Source organism: Phocoena sinus, chromosome 3 (genome assembly GCF_008692025.1).
Source record: "Phocoena sinus isolate mPhoSin1 chromosome 3, mPhoSin1.pri, whole genome shotgun sequence".
Classification (NCBI taxonomy): domain Eukaryota; kingdom Metazoa; phylum Chordata; class Mammalia; order Artiodactyla; family Phocoenidae; genus Phocoena; species Phocoena sinus.
In genome coordinates, this window is record NC_045765.1 from 49076186 (window position 1) to 49098838 (window position 22653).

The window sequence follows — 22653 nt, forward strand, 5'->3', positions numbered from 1 at the left end:
CCACTCCTAGATACCTGCTTATTTGTAATAGCCAAAAATTGGAAACAGCCCAAATAAATTACAAATAAAACTGTTAGGAACATTCTTGTAAAAGTATAGACATATGTTTCTGTTTCTCTCGAATAAATAGAAGTGGAATGGCTGAATTATTTATTATATATTCTTCCTAGGAAACTGCCCAACTGCTTTGCAAAGTGGTCCTACCATTTTGAAATTCCCATCAGCAGTGTATGAGAGTTTCAGCTGCTCACCATCCTCTAAAACATTTGGCATGCCCAGTTTTCAAAACTTTTAGCCATTCTAATAGGTGTGGTTTTTTGTGGGTTTTTTTGCAGTACGCGGGCCTCTCACTGTTGTGGCCTCTCCCGTTGCGGAGCACAGGCTCTGGACGCGCAGGCTCAGCGGTCATAGCTCACAGGCCCAGCCGCTCCACGGCACGTGGGATCTTCCCAGACCGGGGCATGAACCCGTGTCCCCTGCATCGGCAGGTGGACTCTCAACCACTGCACCACGAGGGAAGCCCATAGGTGTGGTTTTAATTTACATTTCTCTGAGTACTAATGACAAGGAGCTTCCTTCACACGTACTGCTTGTAAAGTACATGTTCATGTCTTTTGACTACTTTTTTGTTGGATTGTTTTCCATATTATTGAGGTGTGCGAGTTCTTTATGTCAGAGTTAAAAGCAGTATACGTACAAAGCTCCCACATACCAATAAGAAAAAGACAAGTCCATAAAAAGATGAGCAAAAACTGCAAAGAGGCAATGCACAGCCAACAGACGTAAAATAGGTTCAATTATACCAACATTCTGGAAACATACAAGATTTCTTTTCTTATCAGGATACTAAAGATTTAAAAGGAATATCCCTACACTGGTGAGAGTGAGAGAAAACTGGTACGCTCAGGCTGTTGCTGGGAATATTAACTGGTACACCCCCTTCTTCCCACAAAAAAAACCCTTTCTGAGGTCTATTTAGCAATATTCACCAAAATTTTAAATAGCTTTATCACTTGATTCAACAATTTCACTTCTAGAGATAAATCCAACAGAAATACTTGCATGTGTTCACAAAGAAATATGTATGTATAAAGGATGCCCTAAACAGCAACTTTCGTAATGCCAGGGCAAAACAAACAAACAAAAAAACACAAACAATACAAAAACAGAAGACCACCTAATCACCCATTTGTAGGCAAATTACCTATTTTCATACAACAGAAAACTATGTTATCACAAATAGATTTACATGTACTAAAACTGCAAAATGTCTAGGACATATTTACTAAAAAATTCAGAAAATAATATACTTTCTAAAGACACTGTAATGTGAATGTATAACACACACACATCTCCACACACATGTGCATAAAACACAATATAGCAGAAGGTGCAGAAAGCATATGTACCACACTTTTACTAACGAGGAAGGGCTTGGTGACAGTGGAATTCTGTAATTTTTTACTTCATATAATTCCTTTATATTGTATGCTTTCTTTTGTATGCTTTCATCTAATATCATATCAGATCAATGAGAAAATAACAAAGTATAAGAATTATAGATATAAAGGGTGAGAGAAAAAGTAAGAGATTTAGCATAAGTACAAGATACTCAACAAGCAAGTTACAAATGTTCCAGAAAAGGGAAAAGAAACAGATGAAAAAAAGCATTACTTAGACAAATTCCAAAAGAAAATTTTAATAATCTGAGAAAAGACCCAAGTCTGAAAACTGCTAACGTCCACAAACTCCAGACTGGTAGGGTTTGGAGCTGGTTACCGGCTTTTCATGTACAATTCTCAGAGAAACCACAATCTAGAAATACATTCTTTTTTTTTTTGCGGTATGCGGGCCTCTCACGGGCCTCTCACCATTGTGGCCTCTCCCATTGCGGAGCACAGGCTCCGGACGCGCAGGCTCAGCAGCCATGGCTCACGGGCCCAGCCACTCCGCGGCATGCGGGATCTTCCCGGACCGGGGCACGAACCCGTAATCCCCTGCATCAGCAGGCGGACTCTCAACCACTGCGCCACCAGGGAAGCCCAAGAAATGCATTCTTTTAAACAAATTGTTTTCGTAACTTTGATTCTAGAACTGGGTAAATATTTTGCACAATTATTTTTGAAAGGGAACCTGTGTACCAAGTTGGTAGAATAACTACATAAAAAACAACTATTCCAGGGCCTCCCTGGTGGCGCAGTGGTTGAGAGTCCGCCTGCCAATGCAGGGGATGCGGGTTCGTGCCCCGGTCCGGGAGGATTCTGCATGCCGCGGAGCGGCTGGGCCCGTGAGCCATGGCCGCTGAGCCTGCGCGTCCGGAGCCTGTGCTCCACAACAGGAGAGGCCACGGCAGTGAGAGGCCCACGTACCATAAAAAACAAAAAAACAAAACAAAACAAAACAAACTATTCCAAAATGTTTTTTTTTTTTTTTTTTTTATAAATTTATTTATTCATTTATTTATTTTTGGCTGTGTTGGGTCTTCGTTTCTGTGCAAGGGCTTTCTCTAGTTGTGGCAAGCGGGGGCCACTCTTCATCGCGGTGCGCGGGCCTCTCACTGTCGCGGCCTCTCTTGCTGCGGAGCACAGGCTCCAGACGCGCAGAGCTCAGTATTTGTAGCTCACGGGCCCAGCCACTCCGCGGCACGTGGGATCTTCCCAGACCAGGGCCTGAACCCGTGTCCCCTGCATCGGCAGGCAGACTCTCAACCACTGCGCCACCAGGGAAGCCCCAAAATGCTTTTAAAACACAATGATTTGACTATACATCCCTAGAGTAATATACCCTAAACATAAAAATAACTGGAAAAAAAAAAGCTTAAACTGTCTTCAGTAATCACACTGTTGGTGATAGTACTGGTCTTGCCTTACTTAGGCAAGCAAATGAATGAGAAAATGAGAAAAGCAAATGAATAATTATGTTGCTATCACTCAAAGATGGTTTTCAGAAGAAAAGGAGGTACTGAATTAAGATAGATGATGAGAGTCAGTAAAAATCTTGTAGTAGACTTGAACTGCAAGTAATGGTGTGAACTTAAGATGTATCTTTAAACGTATGTATCTTCCACCTCTGTCTACCAAAGAGGTCTAAAAATAATGACTAATTCAGTAGTAACAACTATCCCTAGATCCCACATGGTGTAAAAATGCCACTTCTCACAAAAAGAAACCAGGGCTCCTTGGAAAATGGCTGAATCTAGGTCTGAAATAGGAAATATATGAGATAAAGATCACACATGAATCCGGCACATCTCTGTAACTGCCTGCTAACTTGCAGGAAATTCAGGAATGGAGGGTTCTATTAAAGAGTATCATGAGAATGCAATAAAATCCAGACTGTGGGACTCTATAGAACACACACATTTATTTTTTTCAATATAAAAACAAGGAGGAAAAAAGCAAGGAAAACAAGTTGGAGGGGAATCTGTAGATTATAAAACTTAAGAAACAAGCCAACTCATTGCCATATGTAGACTGTACGCAGATTAAATAAATTAGAATGGGAACAGGAGAGAAAGCCCTCATGTGGGGAGAGGAAGAAAAGGGAAAACCAAACATATGAAGAAAAGAAAAAAAATAGACTATTCAATGCTAAGATAAAAAGACATAATTTTACAAAGTTCTGTAAACATAATCACATATGAGAATATATACACAAAAGCAATTTTAAAACATTTTAAACAATAAAAAAGTAGATTCAGGATCTTAGTGGTTCAAATCTATAATTTTAAACAATAAATATTAATGGAGAGTTCCATGAAGGGAGGAAGACACTGCAGCAGTTGAATTTTGAGCACCCAAAATACAATGAACAAGAACCAAAAAATATTCAGTAGATAAAAACAGGTATTTGAGGACTTCCTTGGTGGCGCAGTGGTTAAGAATCCACCTGCCAATGCAGGGGACATGGGTTCGAGCCCTGGTCCGGGAAGATCCCACATGCCGCAGAGCAACTAAGCCCGTGCGTCACAACTACTGAGCCTGCGCTCTAGAGCCTGCAAGCCACAACTGCTGAGCCCATGTGCCACAACTACGGAAGCCCGCACGCCTAGAGCCTGTGCTCAGCAACAAGAGAAGCCACCGCAATTAGAGGCCCGCGCACTGCAGCGAAGAGTGGCCCCTGCTCACCACAACTAGAGAGAAAGCCCATGCACAGCAAAGAAGACCCAACGCAGCCAAAATAAATAAGCAAACAGGTATTTGACACATGCTTTTTTAAAGTACTTTTTCTTCCTATTGGATAATAATGTAATAATCAAGCATGGCAATCAATCAATCAAACAGCTTAAGTCAAGTACATACCATGGAGTACCAGGAATAGGAGTAGTAGCCACTGGTTTTGCCTTCTGGGCAGCCTTTTCTTCCTCAGTCATCTCCTCTTCTTTGGGCTCCTATGGGAAATGATATTACTCCCATTAAATTAATATTACAAAACTATACCTGAATACCCCACAAATACAAGAAAGATTGCAAATACCTTAAAGTACAACCAACATAAGGTGTGTTGCTAGCATACAGAGGAGAGACTCTGAGTCAGAATTTCTAAATAAGTTCTAAATCCTCGCCCCTGAGACAGAGCCGAATTGCACAACAGTAGACCCCATCAGCAGCAGGTCCTATCTTACAGACTCACTAACCATCTGTTTAAGAGTAGAAATAAGGAGAAGGGTATAGAAGATGACAGGAGACCACTTCATCTAAGGTTGTTTCTTTTTTCTGCAAAATTCCTTACTGATAAGACAAGACTACCATTGGTCCCTCATTGAGTAAGAAAAGCTTCCAAAAAGCAGAGCTCTTTTAGTGCTGTACAGAGATTATTCCATGCCACGAGATGACAAATAAAATACAACGATCATTCTCCAATATGAAGTTGTACTTCTAATTATAACATGTACCAGTCTGTAAGTCAGGAGGGGACATCAGCTCTGGTCCAAGGTTCTTTCATTCTAAGGGGGTCTTGGTTTAGTATAAGAAGTAATTTAGTAAAACTTTCAAAGGAAAAACTGAATTAGAAATTTCAAAGAACCCTAAAATTGCAGAGGTCAGATTTACAGCAATTATCTAAAACTACAGCAAATGGGTTTCCCTGGTGGCACAGTGGTTAAGAATCCGCCTGCCACTGCAAGGGACTCAGGTTCGAGCCCTGGTCCAGGAAGATCTCACATACCGCGGAGCAACTAAGCCCGTGTGCCACAACTACTGAGCCTGCGCTCTAGAGCCCGCGAGCCACAACTACTGACCATGCATGCTGCAATTACTGAAGCCCGTGCACCTAGGGCCCGTGCTCCAGAACAATAGAAGCCACTGCAATGAGAAGCCTGCACACCGCAATGAAGAGTAGCTGCCACTTGCCTCAACTAGAGAAAGCCTGCGCACAGCAAAGAAGACCAAATGCAGCCAAAAATAAAATAAATTTGTAAAAAATAAAACTACAGCAAATGGATTTTCAGTTACAAGTAAACTGTACCCAACAATCAATGCTGGCTCCCAGGTAAACAGGTAATGGCCCCTTTACCTCTTTTATCTCCTTTATTGGCTCTTCTTTAGGATCCTCCTCCTCCGTTTCCATTGGCAGAGGTTCTTCAGAAGGTTCTTTAATTGGCTCTTTAATCTTCTCCTCTAATTTTTCTATTAAAAATTGAGATAACATCACACAGTGGTTCTGAAGTAACTTCTGATGAACTTTCAGAGACTAGGCAGTTAAGATATTCCATTTCTAGTTATTAACCACAAAAATAAAATGTTCTTCCTTGTAATATCATTGATTTGCATCTAATGTAATGTTCAACTTCAAATACCTTGCTATACCAATCAGGAAACTGTCAGTAGAAAAGAACTACTGATTTCAGAGGGACATAAAGTCTTTCAGGTCATTCATATATCATTTGTAGCAATCATTCATTTTGCTGAAAGCGATAACATACTAAAAAACAGAAACAGGGACTTGTGCAATAGAAAATTATGAGTCCTCTTCCTCCAAGATTCCAACAGCCTAAAGTTTTTCTTCAGAACACATACAATAAACACATTCCTTCCTGATCATTACTATCAATCTCAATAAGGATAACGATAATTATTCAGTAAAATAATTATGCAATTCCTGACCAGAGTAAAAAATATATATTAGTGTGTACATATAATTTAACTTCTCCAGATGGTAAAGTGATGGACAAACATGTAAGTAGAAGAACTGGCTTTTTAAATGAATACATATTTAACAATTCAGAGGAAATAAATAATCCAACACTGTGTAACTAGAAAATCCCTTAAACGTTTTAAAAAAGGAATTAACTCAGAATTTCAAATAGCATTTCTATTTATACTATGTCCCACCAAGTCATTAAAACTATACCTTTTTCCTTTAGCTCTTGGGGTTTTTCCCAGGTTGATTCTAATGTTCTATTATTATAATAATATGTCTTCCCATCTGCTGTTTTATATTCAGTCCACTCAGAAACTGCTGTTGCTCCAGCTAAGGTAGCAGGTGAAGCTGCAATAGCAACCTGGGGGTGTATCATGGGTACAATAGGAGGGGCCATTCCTGGCAATACACCTAGAAGAAGAAGAATAAAAAAATTAGATCCAAGTATCAAATTGTGATATAAAACTCTGAAATATGAGCTAAATCTTTCTACTAAACATTAATAATGAATGAGCCAGTTGAAACAAAAAAAATCATATAAATTATGATTTAATTACTTAAATCTATATCCCTGGTTTACTTCTAATGCCTAAATTCAATTAGATTCAGAAATTGAACCCAAGAAGTACCTTAAGAACAGTCAGAAATTTGGGTCACACCTATAAGTGAAATCTTAATAAAATATAACATAATAAATTATAAAAATAATTGTACATTCTCTACTTATTAATAGAAATATATTTTTATAAAGAATTTCCTGGGCTTCCCTGGTGGTGCAGTGGTTAGGAATCCGCCTGCCAATGCAGGGGACACGGGTTCGATCCCTGGTCTGGGAGGACCCCACATGCTGAGGAGCAGCTGGGCCCATGCGCCGCAACTACTGAGCCCGTATGCCACAACTGCTGAGGCCCGTGTGCCTGGAGCCTGTGCTCCACAACGAAGGGCCCGCCACGGTGAGAAGCCCGTGCACTGCAGCGAAAGAGGGGCCCCCGCTCGTGCAACTAGAGAAAGCCTGTGCACAGCAACAAAGACCCAGCGCAGCCAAAAATAAATAAATAAAATTTATTTGAAAAAAAAAAAAAAAAAAAAAAAAGAATTTCCTCAAATTCTAATGAAATCAATGCAACAAGCACATTTACTAAGCATGTTTCCTGAGGCAAAATTGTTTTCTTGTTCTAAGGTACCTAAAAAGGATATGAATAAAATTCTATTTTAAGGTAAATGACTGAAAAAATAAATAAGTAAAAATAAAGTAAATGACTGAGTTTACTATCAAATCAACTTTAATATACTAAGTGATTAAGTGAAATATCCCTGTAAACTCTTTCAGTTTATTCTTTTCCGGAAAGAGAGCAATGTTTCTTTTTTTTTTCTTTTAAAAGATAAGCCAAGATCTATATTTTTCACCAGACAACTAAACAAGCTGGTATTATAAATAATCAAAAACGTGAATCAAAATTGAAAAAAAAAAAGAAACTCAAATCCTATACCAGAATTTAAGTTTCAGGTAGATAACTTCAGTAACTTTAAAATGCAAATTTATACTACACACACAAATATTCACACACATATACTCACTAGCATGCAAGCATAATCACATCACTTTACACATGGAAATGATTTTTTTATATTTAACTTAAAAACACACGTCAAAAAATAAAATTAAATGTTATGAATATGAGAATGAAGTTGTTTACACTTATTACAAAAATTAAGATATAAAGTGATTTGACCTTATTTGCTTTTGTGAACCAACGAAGCTAATACTACAGGCAATTGGGAAAATTAAGTGTTGGCCAAATATGACAACTGCATTTATACTGCTCATTAAAAAGAAAAATATAAAAAAATCCACTCACTTGGGCAAAATAAATAAATAAAAGGATAAACAACAACATTCACTACCATGCCAACTTACAGACAAAACAAACTAAGATGGTTTTAAAAATTACCGGTCTTGGTGGTAGCGACTGTCTTTACATACGGGCAGCTGACTATTTGCATCATTGCTACACCTGTAAAATGGATAAGCAAGCATACGTTGGAAAGCTGCCATTGTATGTCGGCTACCACTGGGATTCAGGGAAATAATTTACCACTACAATTTAGAATGTTATTTCCAATGAAAAAGACCAAGGATGGAGTAGAATTTCTTTTTGTTTGACATTTTGTGGGAAGTGGTGCCAAATCCAATGATAACTAATTCTAAATTATAGCATCAATTACCTTTTTATCAAACCAGTTAATATTTGAAGGAGTCTCAAGAGTTTAAATTCAACAAAGGAAAGCCCCTTCATTACGTATGCATAACAAGTTTTCATGCTTTCATGTGGGACATTTTCCCACAGGACATCAAACCCATGCTGCTTAAGACACCAGTGAAAGGCAGACGCAGCATGACACTAACAAGACACTTTCTCTGTGCTGCTGCTAAGTGGGAACTACATGCAAAAGCAGAGGCATGGAGCATAACCATGCAGAAGTAGAAAAAGAGTAAGATAGGACAAAGAGGGGTGGGAGGGAAAGGAAGAAAATAAAGTATAAGACAGATCCCAATATACCACTGCAAATAATACTTTAAATAAAAGGGCAAAGATGAAGAGGAGGGTAGCATTCAACTAATGACAAAATATCCATGTGTAGTGCCTGCTGTACGGAATGCCACGGGCCTGGAACACTGTGGGGGCAGGCTAACAAATTAAGAAGAAGACAGTCCCTTTAGTATCATTAATGACTACCTGGGCTGATTACTTTAGAAACCTCAATCGTTTAAGCCAGCTAAAGGAGTAGCACTTGTATTAAAGAATGGAAATTACGTACAGTTCTTAGAAGAATGAAGACTCATCATGATGCATTACAATGGTGATAAAAAGGGAATGAAACGAAAAGCTGGAAAACTAAGACTGATTAATTGAGGAAAATCAAAATTAAGAGTTTTTTAAAACTTTTAAAGGAAAAGGCTGAAGGCAAAGGGTTGGGAAGTTAAATTTTATTTTCTATTTGTTTTGGCTAAAAAAAAACACTAAACCTATTTTGGTACCGATAAAAATTAAAAGTAATAAATTCTTTTCCCCACTAAAGTACATAAAAATAAAATTTTCCTAATTCAGAGAAAAATTAAATTAAACCCCTGCATTTGTAAATAACATACCTATGTTCATGCGCACACACACACAAAATACTGCCAATTTTTGAAAAGTGCCTTAATTTCTTAATTACTATTTTAAATAAAAATATTAAAGCTAAACTTTCTATTAACAATGAAACTAAAACAAACGCACTGGATCAAAAAAGTATGCTGAATAAAGTTTATGTATAGTTTTATTTTCCATAATGTTTAAAGAAAGCAATGGAAAAATTCATTTGATTAAGGAAGTTACAGCATATATTAGTTTTAAATTAGTATAAATACTGCTATCTGCAGGATCACTGAGCCTACTAAGTCAGCACTAGAAATTCAATTCTTAGACTCTGAACTCTCAAAGACTGTTCTCCAAAACCATCTCCTAATCAGTAATTTCAACTATACAACTTAAACAGAAGAAAGTCAAATATACTCATATTCAGGCCTAACTGCCATTGCTAAATATCAGCTGGGCCAACACAGAACTCTTGTATTTGACTATCAACATTATAGGCCATAATAAAAGGACATATTTGTTTCTTCTCATGTTAAAAAGACCAACTTAAGGTTTTCTAAGGGTGACTATATGCATATCATGAAGACTCACAAAATAACCAAACATCTAAATTTTTAACCTTCTTTGAAAAAGGAGCATTTGTTCAATTTTCCTACAACTCTACCCTCAAATTATATTCTACCAGGAAATTAGAAAATTCCATTTAGTATTCTGGATAATCCTGATGTCACTGACCATAAGCTTCTTAAAATTCCAAATAAGATTTTACAGACTACAAAGTAGAAATCCTGTAATCCTAATCCAATTCACTATCCCCAACTCCACCTCTTACTCCTATATTTTACCTAACTCTTCCACTCCTTTTCTTCATCTTCACTATCCCTTCTTTAATCATCCTCATTAGCACCATACATTGCTATTTCAAATAGAATATAAGGCTCCAAGATAAATTACATCCAAATTCCTCCTGGTTTACCTTACTGTTGAATTGATATAAAAAAGGAAAAACAGAGATAGATGGCATTATACATAAAACCAAAGATTTGGGGAGGAGAAAAACAAGTCTTCTTTTCCATTCTTCTTTTTTTTTTTACTAAAGTACCTTAGATGACTGAATTAAAAGGGGAAATGAGAAAATGAACGAATTCTAAGATGCCTTACTATATAAAACAAATATTACTTTCTATAAAACATTAGTTCCCTCTCCAAAGAATCTCTGGTATCTTGCATAAAATTTTACAGATTATCTAACTCAGGTTCTCTTCCAACTGACCTACAAAGTAATATTAGTGGCTCCCATTTATTAAATGCCTTTTACTGCCAAACTTCATAGGTACTACCTCATCTGGTAATACAAATGGTTACCACCTGTTCTAAAATTTAACGGTGGGATGAGGACCAGAGAAGACCAAGGCATCCAAAGACAGCTATAACTGAAGGGATTTTACTGTGACAAAATTCCACTTTCTACAGAAATAAATTTTGCTACTCTTTCACCCACTGGTCCTATTAAGAACCTCTAAAGCAAAACCAAAGTTCTTTTAGACAACAGCCTTTCCAATACCTCATATATGTTATTATGCTACCTCTCAATCTTCTCTCTACAGAATTAACAATCTCAGCTCCTTAAGATCGCTCAGAATCCAGGATCTGGTCTTAACACTGTCCCTGACCCTAAAGCAGACCAAGATTGCAAGAGGTTATGACGAATATCAAGCTTTTATCCATTCATCACTTAATTTTCTACAAAGAGTATATCCAAAGAGGAAAGTATCAGCTGCTTAATCTTAAATTTAATTTTGAAAAAGGGTAATCCCTAGTATTAGAGACAACATTTTTTATTTTCTTCTTACTTTTAAGTGATTTCGGTTTCTTAAACATCACATACTGGTCATTTAATTATCTAACACTACATCAACAACATGTAAAAAGGTTTTCCAAAAAACCCACTAATTCTTAAATTTTTGGTTTCTTTCTTGCTAAGGTGTAATATACGAAAGTGTTCTTTTCGAAGTAGTTACAAGGAAATAGTGTGATAATTAAAATGTGTGCAAATCTAAGAAATAGCTTTATCACAACCCTATTCTTACACAAAAACTAGTACAATAAAGCAGCAACCATAGTGAAAGGAGTGTGAAATTAGGAGACAAGAGGCCTAGGTTCTATTCATCTTTGCTACAAACTAGCCTTGTGAGCTTGACCTCTCTAAGGCGTCAACATTTTCAACTATAATTCTAGGAGAACGGACCATGGATTAAGGAGTAAATATGTTTGACAACAGCAAACACACTCAAATTACGATGCCAAACACTACCACTGTTCAATCCCTGTGGGAAAAAATTCTACTCCACAATCTTTTAATTCCTTCTCTAGTTGAAATGATTTCCCCTAAAAAAATAAAACACATGAACTCACCATAATTAAACGTTAAAATGGTGCCTGTTATACTTCACAATTGTTACAAGGGAAACTTATGCTTTCTGTTTTAGATGATTTTTTTTAAGTTAAGTGACTCACATTTTCTTCTCAGTATAACGTAATTATTACGAGCATGGTTCTTGGATCTGGAGTGCCCAGACTCAAACCCCAACACCATCACTTATTAGCTATGTGACCACGGGCAAGTAACTTAACCTGTGTGTGTATCTACCTCATAAGACGGTTGTGAAAACTAAACGAATTGTTCCATGTAAAGTGCTTAGACCAATGCATGATATAGAAATCACTTAACTTGTGTTATCTATTGTGACCTGTGATTTCTTAACTTCATACACTTAGTCCCTTAAAATATTGCATTTAGAACATATTTACACAAAAAGATGATCATTTTTAATTCATTGGGGCCATTATCCAAAATGAGTGTAGCTTTAAATGTGGCTCTAATTTTAAGACATGTAAACAACAACAACAGAAAAGGACATTTACCAAAACTGAAGAGAAAAATACTGCAGTTAGCCATGAATCTTTCAAAAATGTTTCAAACAAGTGAGATTCAAGGCAAATTTCAAATGCAACAGACACATGAGAACAAACTAACTGACAATATGAAAACATAGCTGGAAAAACTATTATTATCTATTGGTTTACCTGGAAGAGGAATTGGCATGCCAGGAAGGGGAACACGAAATGGAGGTACCATTACTGGTGGAAAAGCAGGTATTGCTGCTGCTGGCTGAGGTACTGAATGAGGAACGGCAGGAGGTAACGCCTGGGGGTGTGGCTGAGGAACAGTTTGCACAGGTGTGGCTGTAGGAGCAGGAGTTGAAACACTAACTGTAGGCGTGGCAACTGAAACAGCAGAACTTGGGGTCTGATCTTGTGTTGTGGGTGCTGATAAAAGATAAAACAGAAATATGTATCACTCCTTCATAAACCATTGTACTATATTCATTCATCATTCACTCATTCAGCATGTAAGTATTTAGGGCCCATTCCATGCACTGCAAGGAATTTATAACAAGGTCTCTGTCTTCCAAGAAGCTTGAAAATAGTTAAATGAAACAAACAATAACTAAAACACAAAGTGAAATGGGATAAATGTATAGGAGTGTAACTCAAGACCCAAAGACCATTTCTTACTCTGAGACAGTACAGAAAATTTTATAGTGTGGTGACAGGCCTTGAAAGATTAGGATTTCAACAAGGAAAATGACAAAGTGAAAGGAGTAAATAAGCAAGTGGTGAGAAAAGTGAGTAAAAGCAAAGAGTAGGGGACAACAAGGTATTGTTTAGAAAACAGAAGACAAGCAGTCAACTAGTAAAACACTAGGCATACCAACAGAACCAGTGAGTTACAGCTGGAAAGGCAGGCCAGAGGCACAAAGTGGGAGGCCTTGAACAGACGACTAAGGAGTCCGCACTTGACTGGGTAGGGAAAGGGAAGAACTTATGTAAACGTAGAGAAATGATCTAAAAGAATGAACACCAAAACGTATGTGTACACCTTTTACTTTTTACTACACATGCTTCGTTAACGAGTTTGATTTTTTTTATAAGAATGCATTCACATGTTATTTATGTGACTTCATGAATGTAAAAGGGATGTGGGGGAGGTAGAATGAAGGCTTCTGTATGGAAGAGTAACAATCACTGTTCATTTGATGAATTAACCTGGCAGATGCATAGGAAGAAAAGGAAGAACAGAGGTGGGAAAATCAATTTCAACGTATCTGGAGTTGTCCAAGCAAGGAAGAACAGAGAGAAAAAGGTATGCAATAACTAATGACTGACTGGATATGAACAAATGGAGTCCAAAACGACTTGGGTTTCTCTATAATTATTTCAAAATAAAAAGGTAAAAAAAGAAAAAAAAATAATAACTCAGGTTTCCAGTGTGAGAGACCAGCAAAATGTGAAATTCAGGATAATTTGGTTCTGCTAATACGTTATTTTTAAATATCAAAAATAAAACATTTTATCCCTAGTAATCACACTTTGTGACCCCCAAAATATATAAAATTCATTTCCTTTTTTTTAAGTTTCAGTTCTCAAATATTATAAAACATTTTTTGTTATTTATTCACAACCCATCTAGTTCCAAAACAAAATTCATTTTCATAATTCATTGGTAACTAATAATTCATCTTTATCTTGATATAAAGAAAAATGTCAAACTTTACCTATACTGGAATAAAAATGAAATTTATCAAATTAAATAAAACAGTGCTTTCCTAATCTTTATGCCAATTTTATTCTAAGGGAAAGCACACTGTTTAATGCAAACCACCCAATAATCCAACTGAAAAAATTTCTCACTGTCTTTCCTTCAGCTCCTAACAATGAAAAACTCACTTAGGCTGGGAAGATGTGAGCAATTTCATACTTGTTAATGAGGGACTCACCTTGGCTAAATAGACAGCAGGGCCAAACAAGTATCTTCAGGGGCCCAGGAATGAATTGGTGGTCTAGCATAGACCTAGCCTTAGGGTACAGTATCATATTAATATAATTTTATAACAGTATGAAAAATACAAATTACATGCAACATTTGCCCAGTCCCATACATATACCATTTAGCATTTGTAATCTACTGCAATGGCTGAATATATATCAAGTTATTCTTCCCAACTTCCCTGAGGAGGAGGATTTCATCAGCATTTTTCACAAACTTGCATAGGATAAAATGAGTTTATGCTCAACTGAGGTTAAAATATAAATTCCTTAATTTTTAGTTCAATTTACCCACAGGTTTATACTGCAGTTCACAGAATTACATTTTTTTAAAAATCATGGTACTAGTATTTAGTAATATTTGCTAAACTCACAATACAAAGTACTGAGTCAGGAAAATAAAATGAGTTACAAAGGCATCAAATTTCAGGGGGAAAGGAACACGAAATGGAGAAGGCAAAAAGTATTCACTCAACCTATTCCTCTTGCTGACACAGGATTTTCTGAATTTGATTAGTTGCCATGCGTCATGAGAGAAAAGGGACAAAGGCAACAAAAGAATTAACTGGGAAGCTGGGAGAATGGTAGCTAGGACTTTAGGTAAATTCCTACTAACTCCATTTGCTAAAATGACTAGTGTAACACTAGACCTCAAAATATACTACTAATCCAGCCTCAGATCTTAACTAAAAAAGACAAGTGACTATCTCTAAGAGATGGAGAAATATTAAGACTGATAACACTTCTTGACACCCAATCAAGCGAAATAAAAACAGCTATCAGGAATACTCAGAAAGACAACATCAAAATTGATGTTTAAAGGCAGTAAAAAGAACAAGATTTTGCTATTCTGTTCTTAGAATAAACGCCTCCCTATCACTGAAGGGTAGTACAAAAAATGAAAAACAGGAATTCTGAATAGAATGGTTGGTAATGGACAAGATACCTATGGGCCTACTGACAGACCACTCCGATATGGAAATGAAATACAAAGAGAACAGTTAAAAGTTTTTGGCTACCCACCTCCCTTAAAACAAAGTACTTCTATTTTTCCTTCCGAAGAGGCAGGGAATAAAACAGAAGCAACACAGAGCCTCCACATAGAACCACACTGCTTTTAATTAATCTCCTTTTCCCATCACCACCACAAGTACCCCATAAAAACTATTTTCTGCCTTGCCCTGCAGGTTTTAGAAGCATTTGCCTATAAAAAGGCAAAGACCTTCAACCAACTAGCTAGTATCACTGTTAATCTGTATTTTCAGAATTCAACTTGGCTACAAGAGACCTGTAAAGCATTATTTACATCTTCCTATTAAGTACATTTTCTCCCAAGCCCTCTAAAAAATATCAGATAGGAAAAAAAAAAAAATATATCAGATAGGGCCTTTAAAAGACCTGTCTCCATATCACATGTACCTTACTTCTTCGGTTACTACGCACATCAGTAAAATAAAATCAAATTTGAATTTAAATTCAGTAGGATGACTAAATTTCTCTCATGTACATATTTCTTACAAGGTAATATACACTAATAATTCCCTAGTCCCTGAAGCTATTGGGGGAGGGAAGAGAGACAGTTTTTTTTTTTTTAATTCTCTCCCATTATCCAGGTAGCAAAATAATCTAAATTATAATCGCCTTGTAGGGATAATTATGTATCTTCATGCCAGTGTCATAATAATCAAATAAATAAAATTATGTAAATATTTGGGGGCTCAATCTCAGCCTGTAGAAAAAGTAGCAGCATACTTATATCAAAAAAAAAAGAACAAAATAAAATCCAGAACTAGTAGCATAAATATTAATGACAATCTTTCAAGCAAATTAATATTCTTCTCTCCTCATCCCTGAAATCTATTAATTGTCTCTCATCTTTATAAAAAAGATGTAACCTTTGGGCCTCTGTGTCTTCATACCTGAAAATTCTCTTACCTTTCAAACTGCTTCTAACACAATTCCACATTTCATCTGCCTGCATCCCATTCTGGGACCCATCTACCTCTAAACAAGGTTACTGAAAAGTTCCTAAGTTTCCTTGATTTCAACACTACCCAAAGAACGAGTGCCATAAAAATCTTCCAGAATACTGCATTCATATAGACCGCCTAGTGCCTGCCTGCCTCACCCATTTGCCTTGTTCTTAAAACTCTTCATAACCTGGTCTCTTATTCAATATATTAACCAATATAAATCCTCCCACCTAACAATTCATAAACTATATTTATCCTTATTTCCTGACCTACATTTCCCACTACCTGAAACACCTCTCCGAAACTTTGAACCTATTCAAATCCTATCACACATCCTTTATGATAAACCTCAATACCCATGTAGTCCACTCACTTGTCTCTCCGTTTTCTTGAATTCTTATATCTTCTATTTTCGCTGCATAACTTTGCACGCTATTCTCTAATTGTTTCACATGCATTATTCTTGCCTCCTCAATTAGAAAAACTGGAAACTCTGCAAGATAGGGGCAGGGGCCAAGACTTACACTTATTCTGCAAACCCCACATCACCCAGCATTACTGTTGGCCAAGTTGAATAGCTAACTCTACACTTCCCCAGTTTAGCTTCATGAATTTCAACTGGGCAAATAATTTCTTCTACTAATGTAAATTTCTGTTCTTTTTAGCCAAAATTCTTAATGTCAAAAACATATTTTAAATAACATCAAGGATAATACCTAAAACACTAGGATCATTTTGGAATGCATTCCCACTTGTCCATTTCTCTAGCCCCTAAAAGAAAACACATGCTGACTAGTACTCACTTGATACTGTCTGCGAAACTGAAGAGGCAGTTGTTGTGGTAGAAGTGGTAGAGGATGGGGTTGATGATGACGTTGAAGTGGATACCGCAGGTGCTGGGCTACTGGTCGTAGGGGTGGAAGCTCCCACTGCTTGTGCTTGCACTTGCGCCTGCACCTGGGCCTGCGCCTGGGCCTGGGCCTGGGCCTGGGCCTGAGCCTGAGCCTGAGCCTGTGCCTGCGCCTGCGCCTGTGCTTGTGCCTGGGCCTGCGCTTGAGCTTGAGCTTGAGCTTGAGCTTGTGCCTGGGCCTGGGCCTGGGCCTGGGCCTGGGCCTGGGCCTGGGCCTGGGCCTGCGCCTGGGCCTGGGCCTGGGCCTGAACCTGGGCCTGGGCTGCAAGCATAGGTGTCAGTTCTGACTGCTGAATGACCTTAACTCCATCTGGCTTGGTCCATGCAGATTCACGTGTCCGAGCATTGTAATAATAAACCTGCAGAGAAAGCAAAATCATCAGTATCAACGAATCTGTCAACTATCATTTATAAACAATAATACAACTATATTTTGTCTTAAACAGTATTAAAAAAAACCTTACAAAACAGAAAGTACACCAAAATTGGCTGTTTGTATATGATGAGACTAAAGGTACTTCTTCACTCCTTTTTTCCTCCCCCCCCCCACCCCCGTTTTCTATAATGAGCACACTATATTTTTAACACACACCAAAAAAGGAGAACCAAGGTTATATTTTGTGCACAAAGTTAACACAGCGGGCCTGAGACTGCTATCCTTAGAAAGCCCTGCCCACAATGTTGGTCCTTGGCTGGCATCTGGAAACTTAGATTTCAGGAGGGTTCCCATCATTCCCTAACTGATAAGAATGGCTCATTATGTTTAAACTGTTTATGCAAACAATGCAGTTTATGCTGAATACATGCCTTCCTTCTGGGAGTCTGGAATGTGGTATGTGCTGGGCAGATGTTGCCAGATATAGGACCAGTCCCCAATGAAAACCCTCGACTCCTCAGCTCAAGAGAGCTTTCCCAGCAGACAACACTTCACCTGTGTGTTCACAATGCCAAGTCGCAGGAATTAAACATATTCTATACGATTCCACTGAAAGGACTCCGGAAAGCTTGTGCTTGGTTGCTCCAGACTGCAGCCCATGCAACCTCCTTCTCTTTGCTGGTTTTGCTTTGTATCTTTTCTCTGTAATTAGTCTTAGCTGCAAATACAACTACATGCTGAGTCTTGTGAGTTCTCCTAGCAAACACTAAACCTGAGGGCTGTTTTGGGGACCCAAGGCACATATCTAAAATACAGGCTTCCAGAATCATATAGGCAAACCTATGTAAGTGCTCCAGGCCACTTTATGTCTGTGCATAAGTCCAATCCAGTGAGGCTTTCCAGGAGTCCTGCCCCACCCTGGCTTACCCAAGGCTCATTCCTAATTGGCAAAGATACAGTCACTGATCCCAATCTGCCAGAACTCCTGTTTTACTCTTCTGTTACTAAGAAGCTAACAACCTAAATACATTTTATAATTTACCTTCCCATCTGGAGTTTTATTTTCAACCCATATCTCCTCAGTAGGAGGCAGCGCTGGAGTACCAGGAGCAGTCACAGGAGGCATTCCTGGTGGAAACATCATACCCGGTGGAGGAGGCATGGTTCCCATGGGTGGAGGCATGAAAGGTGGTCTCTGTTAATTCACAAGAAGTAATGTCACTTGTGTTTATCTTTTTTCCTTCAAATTATTACTAAATTCTACCCAAAAGTAAAGCACTGTAAGAAAAACTAGTTTTATAGTCAATTCAGATACATTTATCTAGGTTATGTAAGAGAAGTTTCTCTGTAATAAAAATGATTACTAAATAGACTAGAAAGAAGTACATCAAAATACTAATAGGGCTTCCCTGGTGGCGCAGTGGTGAGAGTCCGCCTGCTGATGCAGAGGACACGGGTTCGCGCCCCGGTCCGGGAAGATCCCACATGCCGTGGAGCAGCTGGGCCCATGAGCCATGGCCGCTGAGCGTGCGTGTCCGGAGCCTGTGCTCCGCAACGTGAGAGGCCATAGCAGTGAGAGGCCCACGTACCGCAAAAAAAAAAAAAAAAAAGTACTAACAATAGTCATCTCTGGGTTATAGCATTATGGGTGAGTTTTGCTTTGTTCTTTATACCCTAACTGCCTATTTCATACACTGGGCACTAGATTACTTTCAAAAGAAAAAAACTGATTCTTATTTACAAATAACATAGCAATAACTAAAAAGGAAAAACCAGATATACCTAACCCTTTGTTCTCTTTTCCTACAAGAAAAAAAAAAAATTAGCTAGGAAAATATTCATCATTTCCTATTTTTCAAATAATAATAATGTAGCTCACCAAAGATGTTAACATCAGTAAGTTTAAAAGATACAATTAAAAAAATTATCCCTTTTACTTTTCAGGAAAATGAGAATTTAAATGGTATATATTATAGTTAAAAAAAAACAACTCCTGGAACCATTCATTACTGATTCAACACTATCTCTGATAATTCCTTCAACGACTGCTGACCCAAGCCAAGATCCTGAACCAAACAATTTAACTGTAACTGCTATATCTTACTCACCAAAGCAGAAAAGAGGTCTGCCATTTTGAAAACAGATTTTGAACAGGGATTAAAAGATTTCCTCTATAATCTACAAGTAACATTAGAATTCAATTATCCAAAGCATCTTAATCTGGATAATGGAATTGACATTATGCTAATAATGTGCAACTGTATTTCATTTTCCTAAAAATGTTTTCTTTTCCATACTCCAGTCTTTCTGGATTCAGCTCGCTGTCTTTCAAGCATCAGCACACAGGCCCATGTTCTATAAAATATCTACCCCAAATATATCTCATGCACCAGGAGCTGGAAATCACTTGGATTTACTGTAAAACCACACAATCATCCATCAAGACCAAGAAAAGCATCACAACATTAGAAAGTATCCCATTATAGCATCTGATATACTTTCATTAGAGGATTACATTAATCCATTACATTTTATAATATTCTGCAAAGACTTTAACTATTAAAGGCACAAAGTAGAATAAATTCACATGTAACAAGTTATACCAGTCAGTAGGTCAAAGTTACTTCCTATTCTAATCCTGAAGAAAACATAAAACCATTTAACAATTTGTTTAAGGGGGTGGGGGAAGGGGGGGCTGCTCATTACTAGGAAGGCAACAAAATTACTAAGCAAAGTATTAAAACCTGGTGTTTCTTCCATAAATATAACCCTATTGAAACAGAGTTAACATCATTTAAACAGTAGCTCATTATCTCTTTCTATTTTTAGTAAGTTCATTCTTGGTTATCCAAGCTAACAGAAGGGAGATGATACTACTGTATTTATTTCGTTTCAGAATGGTACAGGCTGAATAAACTAAGAAAACATAGAAACATACTCAGTCAAAAAGAATATAATCTCAAAAGTAGATATTTTTGAGAGTTGATACCTTCATAACCTCATTTCAGACAATAACTGGGTCTATTTACACTAAAGAGGGATACATGCCTCAGGTTAAAACACCACGAAAGTTTTTATTTGAAGAAATCCCACAACAATTCTATTTCTAAAATTGTAAGATAACTGTATTTTTTTTCTGGGGAAGGAAAAAAATCCAAATATTGTGCTTACAAAATGTGTTTGTTGTCACTTTCTACATTCTATACTAGGCATCATTTCTGGGGAGAACTGCTCAGGAATATACATACATATATATTTAAGTTTACCTGCAATATGTATCACTGAAAACAAATTTCCTCTACTCTATACGTAAGATTTCAAACTTCATCTCCCATAAAGAAGATGGATTACTAAAGACAATTTTCAGAGACGAAGGCAGGTTAGAACTACCCTATTCAATCCTAACTTAACACATTTTTCTATCACCATATACATTTCCAGTCTGAATTTCCATACTAATTATTGTTACCAGTGCTTTTAGAGCAACACGTTAATATAAGGATGTTCTCTTTAGTTCCCATTTTCCTATAAGACCAAGAACACAGGTTTTAAAGGCAAAACTCATATATAATATTGACACTAATGCCAACAAAGAAACAGCTACCTCTATATTCTTTACCTGGAGGTGTGGAGGGCCCATAGGTGGAGGAATCCCTCCTGGGGGAGGCATTGGTGGCATATTAGGATCAAAAGGAGGACGTCCAAATGGGGGCCGAGGTGGTGGAGGAGGGCCTCGCATCATACCAAAAGGTGGAGGAGGTCGCATGAGAGGTGGTGGGCCTCGCATCACTGCATTTGGTGGGGGAGCTGGGCCTCGGAACCTCAAGGCCTGCTGTTGAGCCATCCTGTGTGGGAAAGCCATGAATAAATTTTTCTTTCTCAACTTAACAAAAATGTAGCTACTAATCTCTAATTACATCAAATTTTTAAAGCCCTTAAGAGCAAGTAGAGTTGGAAAGTCATATTGCACCACTGCAATAGAGTGCATCAGTAAGAATGATCAATGGACACCAAATCTAGGAGGAAATTTAGATGAGGGAGGTTATTTGGATAGTCTTAAAGTATCTTCCCACATGTTTCTTACAGTTGCAAAGAAGGATGAACAAAACACCTATGCAATAGAGAAACTGACCTAATGTGACTGAGAGGGACACAACATCACCTATTCCAGGCAAGAATGCATAACCTCAGTCTAAGAAGGAGCTATTCGACAAACACAAAATGAAGAATGTTCTATTAGAAAGGGGGCAGCAGGGAGTATACTCTTCAGAAAGTTGATGTTATACAAAAAAGACAAAGGAAGGCTGTGGAAATGTTCTACATTAAAGAGGCCAAAGAGACATGACAACACAATACCAACTCTAGACAGGATCCTAAACTAGAGAGAAGAAATGCTATAAAGGACATAATGGATTAATAGACAACACTGGAATACAGACAACAGATTATTTTATCAAGGCAAATTTACATTGATACCTGTGCTGTAGTTAAGTAAGAGAAGATCTCTATCCTTAGAAAATAAATACTCAAGTATTTAGGGGTAAAGGGCCGTGTGTGTGTGTGTGTGTGTGTGTGTGTGTGTGTCTTACCCTCAAATGGCTCAGAGAAACAGAGAGCATGTATGTGACAAGTAATAAAGCAGAACAGGTAAAATATTAACACTAAGCATACTATTTTTGTTTTTGCAACTTTTTGGAAGTTTGAAATTACTTCCAAATACAAGGTTTTTATAGCAGGGGAGGGGAGCAGCTTAAGAGATCATTAGTATTCTCTAACTAAAGGGAAAGCCCTCTGTACACTGCACCCCACCCCACCCTTCAATCTCTAGCTAAACACCCTATTTTCTCCATGGCACTCAAGCACATAAGCAATATCACATAAGATGGCATTATCTATCTCCTCTCATAAGTGCTTTTTTAAAAAAATTATTAACTCTAACAAGTGCTTACTATGTGCCAGGCAGTAATCATAAGCTCTTTTTAAGTTATTTAATCATCACAGCAACCCTGAGATAGATTTTATCAAACTCATTTTACAGATTAAGGTGCACAAAAGTAAGATAACTTGCCCTTACACAGCTGCTTCAGTGGTAAAGCCAGAATTCAAACACAGGTGAATGGATCTTAAATGCTATACCATGCTTTCTATCTAAGCCCCTTTTGAGCAAGAATTGTCTGTCCTGTTCACCTTTATATCCCCAGCACATAGTTATGCCTGCCCATA

The 22653-nt window shown here is 37.6% G+C and overlaps 1 protein-coding gene across 9 annotated transcripts in view; it reads right to left on the reverse strand.

The window, feature by feature from the left end:
- Positions 1-22653, reverse strand: part of TCERG1 (transcription elongation regulator 1) — a 60820-nt gene that overhangs the window by 33626 nt on the left and 4541 nt on the right. For 3 of the 9 annotated variants that reach the window (XR_004349163.1, XM_032626379.1, XM_032626386.1), the window contains exons 2-10: positions 21050-21275; positions 18473-18625; positions 16948-17413; positions 16518-16637; positions 12369-12611; positions 8094-8156; positions 6352-6552; positions 5515-5627; positions 4302-4390 (exon numbers count right to left, since the gene is read on the reverse strand). Coding sequence is in view for 7 of the 9 variants with exons in the window: in XM_032626379.1 (XP_032482270.1) it covers positions 4302-4390; positions 5515-5627; positions 6352-6552; positions 8094-8156; positions 12369-12611; positions 16518-16637; positions 16948-17413; positions 18473-18625; positions 21050-21275 (1674 nt within the window). In the remaining 2 variants the exon portion in view is untranslated. The remainder of the gene's footprint in view (positions 1-4301; positions 4391-5514; positions 5628-6351; positions 6553-8093; positions 8157-12368; positions 12612-16517; positions 16638-16947; positions 17414-18472; positions 18626-21049; positions 21276-22653) is intronic. The other 6 variants (XR_004349164.1, XM_032626380.1, XM_032626383.1 and 3 more) reach the window with 3 other exon arrangements.